General features: G+C 50.1%; 1 protein-coding gene across 1 annotated transcript in view; it reads left to right on the top strand.

Annotated features, from left to right (window-relative positions):
* The first annotated feature begins 2,223 nt into the window (after positions 1 to 2,223).
* AMZ1 (archaelysin family metallopeptidase 1) overlaps positions 2,224 to 11,016 on the top strand; it is a 25,391-nt gene continuing 16,598 nt past the window's right edge. The window contains exons 1-3 of the mRNA XM_080382435.1: positions 2,224 to 2,310; positions 9,542 to 9,875; positions 10,516 to 10,683. Of these exons, the coding sequence (XP_080238561.1) occupies positions 9,572 to 9,875; positions 10,516 to 10,683 (472 nt within the window). The 5' untranslated portion in view covers positions 2,224 to 2,310; positions 9,542 to 9,571. The remainder of the gene's footprint in view (positions 2,311 to 9,541; positions 9,876 to 10,515; positions 10,684 to 11,016) is intronic.

Here is an 11,016-nt window from a genome sequence, read left to right as displayed (position 1 = left end):
CTCTTCTCTCTGGCTTAAACAGCTCTTGGGTACCTGCCTGGTTTCCTTGTGGAGCTGTTTATGTATTGCTATACAATTTTCTTCAGCTAAAACAACCACAGTTGCTTAAAATCCAGTCTTAGGCATCACTTTGGGAATGTTTTCGTTCTGCTTCCCCCTGAGGACATGCTGCTCCATGAAGTTTCCTGCAGTCACCTACCCCAGACACGCGCCTCTATTTTACATCCTTCTACACGGAAGCAATGGATCGTGGCCTCTCTGGGAAACGCAGCTTGGCATAACCAATTGAGTTCAGAAGCAGCATAATGATTGCTGCTGCTCACTGCAGATAAAGGCCGCTTGTGGCAAGCACCACGTCTCTGCTGTGACCAGCTTTAATCACAGCTGAGCTAAAGCAGAGGGCAGCCATCCCGGGGCTCTTCCACTCCCTCCCCAGCCTTAGTCCCTCTGATTCACTCACATCTGCCCTCTCCAACTCCTGGCTGTCTTCTCACCCTGTTTTTGACCACCTCCTTCTCCCTTTTCCCCTCCCATCGTATTGATGGTCTCTTCATAAAACCACTAGCCTCCTAAAAAGTCAAAGAGTGACTGTGTGGGTGTTTCCTCATCACTGGCTCTGCCCCTGGTCTCCATCACCCTCACTGTAACCTCCTGCCCAGCTCCTCCTGGGTCTGCCCAGGATAAACGCATCGATAAATGCATCATTATGAGTGCATTTAATAGCAACACCAGTTCTGTTTACCTTGCTGGTCAGTCAGTGGTCTGGCCACTAAGCCAAATATTAATTATTAAGTTTAAGTGCAATAGGTTTCTTAGGGAAAAAAAAAAAAAAAAAAAAAAAGCATTTTGGATCACACTGTATTGGGACAGTATTTTTGTCTGGTTTTAGCTCAAGGCTTCCTCCAGGCAGGAGCCAGCTCTCTGAGGCTTGTGTGGTTCTGAACATGTTGATGGTGTACTATGAGCAACTTGCAAATAGCTAATTTAAGTTAATTAATGCAAATAAACTCTAATTACAAGCAGCAACCAGTTAAAACTGCACAGAGGGCATCTCTTGCACTTGGGGTAGCAGCCGAAGTGGAGGATGATGCCATTGCAAGGCTTCGGAATCCCTCTTGCCCTCCCCCCACCTGACCCTCAGGAAAGTTTCCCACAAAGGGGCTTCACGAGCAGCCCACGCTGCTGGGATAAGCTGCTGCTTCACCTCTTGGCCTGACTATGACAGCAGCAAATTAGGGCAATTTTTCCCCAGCGATGCTGTCAGTGCCTTAAGAGTGATGCAGGTCTCGGGGGCGGCAAGCTGCGGCACACAGCGAGGGTCTTGTCCTGGTGCTCACTGACCCCACTGCACGTGGGCATCTGTGGCCACCTCGGCTCCGGCAGGACATTTCTGCCCGCCCTTGCAAGGCACTCGGCTGCGCTGGGTGTGGGGACAGCACGGGGGCTGCCAGGACCACTACAGCTCCTGAGGCTGTAAACTATATATTTTTTCCTAATTTCAGCTTATGTCACTTAGGGACATGCTTGGGTCCCAGCCAGGGTATTCCTGGTTCCTTCCATCTAGGGATGGCAGAACTGAGGGATCAAAGCACTGAAGGGATCAAAACATGAAAGCTGGAATGAATGAAGAGATGAGAAACGGAGATGCGCTCCTTTAACATGATTAACCTTTCCGAGAGCAGATAATGTTCCCAAATTAAAGGACATCATGGGACACAGAGACGCATCCAGGTCATGTGGGAGAGATGAATGAAGCATCAAGGCAAATGCAGACGCGGCTCCCATGGAGGAGATGGCATCGGTCGCCGGCATCACAGTATGTAACCAGCGCTGTGGTCCCCAGGCACCCACGCGTCGCGATTGCTGGTGGCGAGCAGAGACGACGGGGCCGGTGGCCGCCGGGTGCTGTCACCTCGCCCAGCCCCGGGCTCGGTCGGCACCGCGTCGCCCCCCGCCGGGTCTGACGGCTCTCGCCGCTCTCCCAGGCTCCAGCCAGCCGGGCGGGATCTGCCACTGTCACCAGCCTGCGACCCTCCCCGGACACCTCCCCCCCGCCCCCCCCCAGCCTGCGGAGCCGCCCCCGCCCCCCCAGGGCGCCCCCGGCGGTTGCCCCGCGCATCGGCGGGAGGCGGCTCCCGGCGGAGGGGCTGAGCCCCCCCCTTTGCTCCCCCTTTTTCTTCCTCCTCCTCCTCCTCCTCCTCCTTCTCCTCCTGCCGCCGCTGCCGGGCTCCGCTCCGCCTCGCCAGCCCCGCGCCGGGTGCCCCGGCCCTGCCGCACCTCCCCGGCTCCGCAGCCCCGGTCCGGCGGGCGGTGAGTCCTGCCCCGCTCCCCGGGGGCTGGGGGCGCGGGGCCGCCCCCCTCGGCGGGAGGGCACAGCCCGGCGCGGCGGGGAGGGGAGGGGGGCGGCGGGGGACGGGGGGAGCCCCCCCGATGGGGCAGCGCAGGCTCGGGACATCTCCGCGGGTGACGGGCAGCGCTGCCCGGGTGATAGGGGCCGCGCTCGGGGCGTCCTCCCCCGGGGGGTGGCGGGTCACGCGTAGGGCTGCACCGTCGCCGGGGGCGGGGGTCCGAGCCCGGGGCATCCCCCGGCGGGGGGCGGGGGGCCGCGCTCGGACCGCTCTCCTGGAGTGCCGGGTCCCTCCCTGGTGCAGCCTCCCGGGGGTCTGGGGTGCCGGCGCCGTGCCGGGGTGCTGGGGGCCGTGGTCCTTCCCCACGCAGCAGCCACCCGCCGCGGGGGGCAGCAGCATCTGCCCCTTCTCCAAACCAGCGGGCCCGGGGGGCCCGGGTGTCCCAGGCGCGGGACCCGCTCCTGCAGCGTTTCCAGAACATGCCTCTCCCCCAGCAACCCTCCGGGCTGGCACAGCTGGCTGGTGGCCAGGGCACCGCTTGGCCACTGAAGGATCTTGGGGTTTGTTGCTGTCCCCCCCGAGCCATGCTGCCTTTGTGGCCACAGCACTACCCTGGACCCCCGACCCCCTCCTCCTCGGCTATAAAATGCACATAAACATCCCCACCTGGCAGCACCACCTAACAAGCACTTGATGCCTTGGGAGGAGGCACAGCGTTACAGGGCATTTACACGGCCTGATGAACCACTTCTGTGCTCCAGGGAGTACCTACCACAGCCATACCTGTTCGGGGGTTCATCTGTATGGAAAACGCAGCTTCTTTCCTGGCGAATGCTGGGCTTGTCTCGCAGAAACCATTTAGCCTGTCTAGACAACTACGATAAAGAGCAAAGTGCCCGGAGCTGTGAATGAGGAGAGCACGGGTATCTCTGCAGTGTGGGGTTTGTTGTACAGCTCTGGTGGGTGTTGCTCCGTCCTTTTGGGTCTTTGGCTACTAAATGCACAGCAACCGGCTAGTAGATTGTAGAGGTTTGTTTTGTGTCAGAGTAAGGGAAGAAGAACGCAGCCAGCCGATCGCCACACATATGCACGGGGGAAGCACCACAGAGACTTTAACCAGACTAAACTGAACACAGAAAACACTGAAAATGATGCATAAATGGGAGAGGAGGGGAAAAGCATATATCATATACTGTCAGCTTACTTCCTGGAGCGTAGCACAGAGGAGCTCATGAATGTTTGTATGACGCTTAGAGAACCTCAAATAGATGGCACTAAGGAAAAGGTAGCATTATGTATGAGCACAGAATAAATAACATCCTGAGAACAGAAGATTGAAACTAGGGATAATGTATGCCCTTAATACATATTCAAATGAAGAAAAGTATATGGCAGAAAGCAGGCTTTAATGCAAAACAAAACTAAGGGGAAAGTGGATGTGTAGGTGTTCTTAAACACTTAAGAACACTTAAACATACTTAAACAAGAACAGATGGAAGCATCTGTCTCCAGCTTAAGTATTTAATGACATTTATAAATCTAGTCTTTAATCCTGCAAACTTTTCTGCATACAAGTTGTACATCTGACTTGTCCAACAGTCCAAGTAAATTAGTGAGGAAGATTTGTGTGAGGACAAACTTCCAGGACTGAGCCTTGTGGCACTAACGTTCTGACATGACGGGTAGATTCTCCTCCCAGTAAGCGCATGTGTGGACCCCTGAAGGTTTCCACAGCACCAGGAATGACTCTTTTTGAGAGGGACCTCAAAAACCATCTGGTTTTGAGTCACAAACATGTTCTACAGACATTACACACAACTGTTACCAGGACTTGGCAGTACATGGGGCCAAAAGGTTTTATCTAACTTTATAGTCTGGCACAGACACAGGTCTGACTCTGTTTTGTGGCCATTTAATGCACAGTGAACAGAAGATGCTACAGCTCCTTGAGGGTCCAAGCATGGGGATGATCAGGGCCAGGGTGTATTTTCTGTGTGAGCAGAGGAGATCGATTCTGAGAAGCGCAGAGCATCTTGAAGTGCCCCCCCAGCCCCTGAGCGTTGCCATATTTCAGGTCTGACCCTGGTGAAAGAGGTTTGCTCTGAGCCCAGCAGCTGGGCTTCTCCAGCAGGCAAAGCCTGGCTCTGTGCAGGGGGCTGCGTTGGGGTCCTCGAGGAAGGAGCTGCACTAGTGAGAATTTTCTTTGGACCAGAATTAAATGCCCTCACACCTCTGTGTCCTCCCTCTGTCCCATCCCACTGGACTTTTTTACCCACTGGGAGTTCAGCTTCTCAGTCAGGAAAAATCTCTTTCTATACATGTCAATGAATAAATTGAGAAAATTGCTTTCGGGCTGTCATCTGTGTGATACTGGCAAGGAGAGACTGCTCCTAGAGTAGCAGGAGCAGGCACCAACTGCAAATCTCAGGAAAAGAGCTATTAAGCAACTAGGGCATGTGTTGATAATTAGTTAACGCTTGTTATGTTTGCTCTGGGCTCTTCATGTCTGTTGACTGGATATGAATTTTCTGCACTATCGCTGCTTGTTTACGGTACAGCACCTAACTTGGGCAATTAATCACTTTTAAGAGACTCTGCTAATGTCCCTCTGACATCCAAAGAGCCCAGTTAAGTGACTCTGCCTCTAAATACTGCACAAGGGCTGAGGGGGGAAGGAAACAGAATGAGTCTCCTTCTGTGCATCTGCAGCCTGCAGTGCGTGTATGCTTTGAGAGAGTCAGAGTTAGAAATTACTTACAAGTTGACTTATAAAATAAACAACTTTAGAATAACCAGCTTAATATATATATATAAATACAATCTGTTCAACGCAAGGGCCAAATTCCATATAATACCAAACAAATCCATTATGTAGTGAGTGCCTTTCTTTGGACCTGTACAACATGGATTTTCTGCACACAAGCCCATTTCTATCTTGTTGAAATATCCCAAATGAACTTGCACTGTGTGATACCTACCGCCTTGGCTTTTGAGAATGACACTGTTACTGTCAGCCCCAGACATATCTATCCAAGAAAGCAATGTCAATATAATAAAGAATAAATGACATATCTGAAAATTACAAAAAGAATAATTCATAGGTAATTTTCAATTACAGAGAATAATTTATAGGTGCCTGATTTGCAAAGAGAATAATTTATGAGTAACCTCAGTTGCATATAAAGCACATTTACAGGTTACTGTGAGAAAGGGAATATACTGACTGCTCAACTTCCATGTGCTGAGACTGGGTTTTGGGGGCATTTCTGGTGAAAACACCCACCATGAGAAAAAAAATGCATCAAATTCCATAGTAAAAAGATTTGTGTAATATGTCCAGTCTGATCTGAAACCTTTGTATGTTACCAAAAGCCAGAGTTATGGCCCATGTTGTCCTCGGAGCTCCTGCCTCACATCACACGCCACAAGCAGAGAAGCCACAGCTGGGTTCCTACAACCCCACTGCTGGAAAAGGCTGTCCCAGCCATGGACAAGGGGCCAAGTGCCAAAACCTGTGGGCTATGGGTGTCTCCACTGCACTGCACGGATGTGGCAATGGATAATATGAAAGATATGAATACGAGAAACGAGAGGGAAGTCTCCATAAACTGGATTAGGATTCCCCGCGCAGGCTGGCCCCCTGTTAGGGACCCTGCAGGCATCAGGAGGGCACAAGCTCATGTTTCACGCTGCGCGGATGGGTATCGCTCCTTTATATGATCCAATACGGGTGGTCCTGGGTTTGGAAGAATTACAAGGTTAGCAGATGGCTGCAAGGTGGAATGACAAAATGCAGTTTAGGAATAGGATGTTTTTTTCTAATGGTAAAAGTAGAGAATGACACGTGAGTGGATGTGGTGAGTGTGTCCAGCTGCAGCAGATCTTTACATTAATATTTTCCTTAAAGCATTTCCTCAGGTGAAACAACAGGTTATTGGCCTTTTAAATAAAAATATTTACTTTCTCCTCCTCAGGACCTGCTAGTCAAGTCCTATGGCTTGTCATTAAACAAGAGGCCGAATTAACCACTTTTTACTTTAAAGACATGTCGTCTCCTTCCTATATACCTGAAGGGCAGAAGGATGCATTGGTGCTTCCACTTCCCTACCACCTCAGCATCTTAAAAACCAAGGGAAAAAAAAGATGTCAACGCTCAAGTGCCATTGCCCCCTGGAGCACTGCATCAGGGAGTTACACAAGGCACCCTCAACACAAAAGCCAAAAATTACAAAGCCCTTTTGCACTACTTCAGTTAATGAAACTCTATATTCGTAGAGTAGATCAAACACAAATAACATCTACGGTAGTTAATGTTGTAAAACGGCCTCTTTTTTAAACTGCTAGAGCTGTTCATAAAATTTTTCTGAAGCATGAATTTTCTCCAGTAAAGTATTTTAGAAAAGCTTGTTGAAGAGAAGTAATTGTGTTGGATTTGAGGAGCGTAAAGGGCTGCTGCTGTTCTGTTGGAAGCCAAACCAGACCCGCCAGGAGAAGGAGGCACGCGGCGCTCCAGACTGGGCGTCACAAGTGAATTCCTGTGCTTCAGCTTTCAGACCGCTAAAGGGTAATCATGGACATCCTTGGACACAGTGGACATCACAAAACACCCATGGTTACAGATGCGACTGTCTGGAGCAGGGTGAATGTCCCTTTTTAGGAAGCCTTGGGAAACAATGTATATCCCATAGCTTTGGGTTCACACCATATTCCATGCGAAAGCCTGGGGGAACACATGCCCAAAGACTGTGTGCTCATTGTATTTGCTGTTGCATACATCCACTCTGTGCTGCTTCCCATTTAGAAGAGAAAAATCCATTCATTTTCTAACCAGCTCCTCCTCCCCCAGACCCACACTCCATTTATTGCCAGGAAGCACAAAGGAAAGTGGCTCAGGCTTCCCAGAAACCTTCTTTGACGAGCTCACTCTCAGCCTGGACCAAGTGCAAAGTCTCTCCTTGATTTCCCTGGGAGCAGCAGGCAGCCAGTACCTCGCAGGACCACATCCTGCAGGACCATGATTTTAATATTGCTAATTGTTTCCTAGTGAACGTTCTGCACGTGACCAGAAAAACGATGTTTGTATTTCCAGTTTGTGCAGAACAAGTGAAACGTTGGCCCTAGGAAAACCCAAATCTTCACCCCAGCCCAAGGCAAAATGCCTGATGACCTGGCGGGGTTGGACTCTCAGTTCATCCTGCCAAATCTGTAATCCAGTCAGAAGCGTAGAGATGTGGGAGACAAAATGCAGAACAATTTCACACGAACTCTTGTTGCTGCCTGTAAAAACCAGCTGAAGCAATTTGGACATGTTTTGGGCAATAAGAAGAGGTGGCCGAGAAAGCATCACAGATTTTATTTCTAAACTTTCATTGGATGAGGGCCCTTGTACCACTCCAGAGCCCACCATGCCATCTGCTGTCAGCCTTTAATGCTAGCGCAATACAGAGCTTGCAAAAATAAAGCTGCTTACCCGCTCCCTCTCCTAGGCTATACACCCTTAGTGCCAAAAAAGCTCAGAAAACCCCAGTCTTTTGTAAGGCCAGCTTATACATACATACAGCTCCCCAAGGGTTGGATGTAAAGAAATCCAGTGTTAATTTCATGGGCTGCCACCTTTCTCCTAGGGTGAAACTACCAGAGCCTTCTCTGCGTAAACTGAGGAAAGCTTTTGGCTCATGTTGGTACTATTCTTTAAATATTGAATTTTCTTGTTATACTGCTGCCCTCAAGGGCCACTGAATGGCACTTACCTGCCAGAGCCAGGCTGCAGAGAAACTTAAATTATAGACTTAACCAGTTCCTCCTAAAAATATTTTACCTCTTTTTTATTTCTTTTTTTCTTTTTTTTCTGTGATTGAATGATGATGTTAGAATGGTGATGGTCAGCAGCTGATACATTTATCCACACAGAAAGCTTGTCTGGTTTCTTTTAAGTTAGCATTAACTTGCCTAATAGAAGTTCATACTTATTCCTAGAAACCCTGTGCTTTTATAAACCCGTGTATTCGTCATTCTGCCATACACAGGTGGAGCACTTACCTGTGGTAGGCAACTTTGTCCAAAGGACTGCTTCAAAATGCTCCCAGTTTGACTTGGCATGGTCTCCTTACAAAAAAAGAATCTTTGGAGAAATCCAGATGTGGGTTAGCCATAGGGGTTATACTTTGTTTCCTCTTTTTTCTCCCTTTTCCCAAGAGGTCTACTGGAACCTCCGTAAGTGCATACACTGCAGTGGGGAATAGGTGCTTGACTTCTGCAGCTTTGGAAAACGCTGGCCTGAGAAAGAACCCTGGAGAGGGTATTTCTGGGATGCTCCAAATGAATTTCTTCCTGCTGCAGGATTTCATTTGCTCTTTATTTACCACTTCACATCATTACTGGTGCTCTTGATGCTAACATGGTGTGACATGAAGTTATTCACGAGGTGACATGATGGCAGTGGGCCCGTGCACATCTTGCTAGAGGGGCAGCACCAGCAAACCCCAGTGTCACACACCAAGTCCCACCTGTGGATCAGGCTGGGCGAACCCTCCCACATCTTGCAGCCTGACAACAGCACTGTGAGCTGGCAGAGGGCCCAGCTCAGTACCTAAGAGTGAGGATTAAAAGCTGTTAAGAGGAAGTTGTCAACAGCGAACAGCTGCTTTCACTGGTGTCAGGGAAGTCAGAAGTTTAGGCTACTGATAGATAAATAAAAGCCAAGATCTACCTCTTCTTTCCTGCCACGGACCTGTGCCTTCAAGAGCCCCAGGGAGTGTGGTTTAGCCCAAGCAAGCAGGCGCACCCCACCTTTCAGCACCATGAGGGCCAGTGCAGCCAGTTGCACAACACACCGAGGTATTTCCCGTGTTCTTGGGACTTCAGGGTAGAACAATAACAACAAAAAAATCTCACTATTTATTTGATTTAATACAGACATCTGGTAGCAATAATGGGGCTATGCATTCTTGAGCACCATCTACTGGTACATTGTCCATAAACCAGTGACATACGTGCAGACGTAGAGCACCCTATACCAGCTACTCTCGTGTAAATGCATAGGGCTCCTGGCCAGCACTACGTACAGCATTTATAAGCTCCCAATCAAACCTTGCAGCTGGGATCTTGGGGAAAACTCCTTTGAAAGCAAAGCGTGAGAAGGTTTCCAGGCCCCTCGTGAGGCCACGCGCCCATGGTTGTATCCCCTCCTGCAGGCAGTGCCACAGCTGGCGGGTCCCTCCACGATGCTGCAGTGCAAACACGCTCAGGAATTCAGCTTCGGGCCCCGGGCTCTGAAGGACGCGCTGATCTCCACCAACCCAGCCCTGCAGGAGCTCTACGCCAAAGCTTTCTCCAGGGCGGAGAAGCTGTTCCTCTCGGAAGCCTACAACCCGCAGAGAACGCTCTTCTGCACACTGCTCATCCGGACAGCTTTTGACTGGCTCCTCAGCCACCCCGATGCCCCTGAGGACTTTGAGACATTCTATCACGCCATGCTAAGGAGGAAGCAGAACTTCTATCGGAAGCATATTTACCTGCAACCTATAGGTAACGTGGGCATCTTCACTGAGCCACCTGGAAAGATGCAGGAGGGAGGTGGGTGGTGCTGAATGCTATTAACATGCTCTTCTAATGACTAACCTGCAAAATGCAATTGCTGTAGCAAAAATAAATGTAATACCAAAGGCTCTGATGTGCCCCCAGTCTAGAGTCACAAGCCACGATGACAACCATCAGTAGACCTGCCTTGTAAATGGTATGTGTGCTCCTGGGTGAGGCTTGCTGTGAATATATGTGTGCATACATATAAAACAATATATGTAAAACAATGCTGGCTAAAACAGCATTTCAAGAGCTCCATCCCTGATGGTTCATTAAAAACAGCCACCCTTTCCCACATTAATCTTTCTGCATGACTTAAAGAGGAGACAACCTTCCTAGCACACTGCTCTGCTAACGACACAGCATGCTAATGCCTCGAGCTGGCTCTCAGAAAGAGCCCCCTCCTCTCCTCCATATCTGTGTATAACCATTTAGAGACGCCTGCCACATCCCAGAGTAAGCAATTAATTTCAGAATGAACCAGGCTTCCTCCTCCCCAGTTGCTGTGGCCAACCCCACAGAACCCCTTCAGACCTTCGGGTTCACCCTGGCTTTAAGGAACTGATAACAGAGCTTCTCTTCTCAGACTTAATCGATGGGCCTGCCGGGCTCTCGCTGCTGGATTCCCTCCAGAGCTGCGTTGAGTCTTTCTTCCTGGGACTCCGTGTGAAGTGCCTTCCCTCCATCCCCATCTCTTCCATTCACTGCTGCTATCGCCACAGCCGGGACTCAGACAGGGTGCAGCTTCATGCAGGTAAGGACCTGGGATGGGGAGCCTGTAGAGACACCAGCTTGGCAGGAGGGCACGAGCCCTCCCTTCGGAAACGTCTGAAATAGCCCTTCATTGCCTGAACAGGGAGGGGATGAGGAAGGGAGTGAAAAGGGAGAAATCCTGTTCCCATGGAAAACCCAGAGTGCTGAGGCTGGAAACAGGAACAAAAAACCAAAGTGACTTTCATCACCTTTTCCTCTGCTGTTTGTATTTTTCAGTGCTGTTAGTTTAGGTCCAGCTCTGCAAAGCGATTGGCCCAGCTCCGCGGGAAGGCACTGTTTATTTGGTGTAGCCTGCCTTCTCCCATCTCTTGTC

The sequence above is a fragment of the Falco punctatus genome (genome assembly GCF_963210335.1).
Source record: "Falco punctatus genome assembly, chromosome: 4".
Lineage (NCBI taxonomy): Eukaryota > Metazoa > Chordata > Aves > Falconiformes > Falconidae > Falco > Falco punctatus.
The sequence above is the reverse complement of the archived record's forward strand: the minus strand, read 5'-3'. Positions and strand labels throughout refer to the sequence as shown.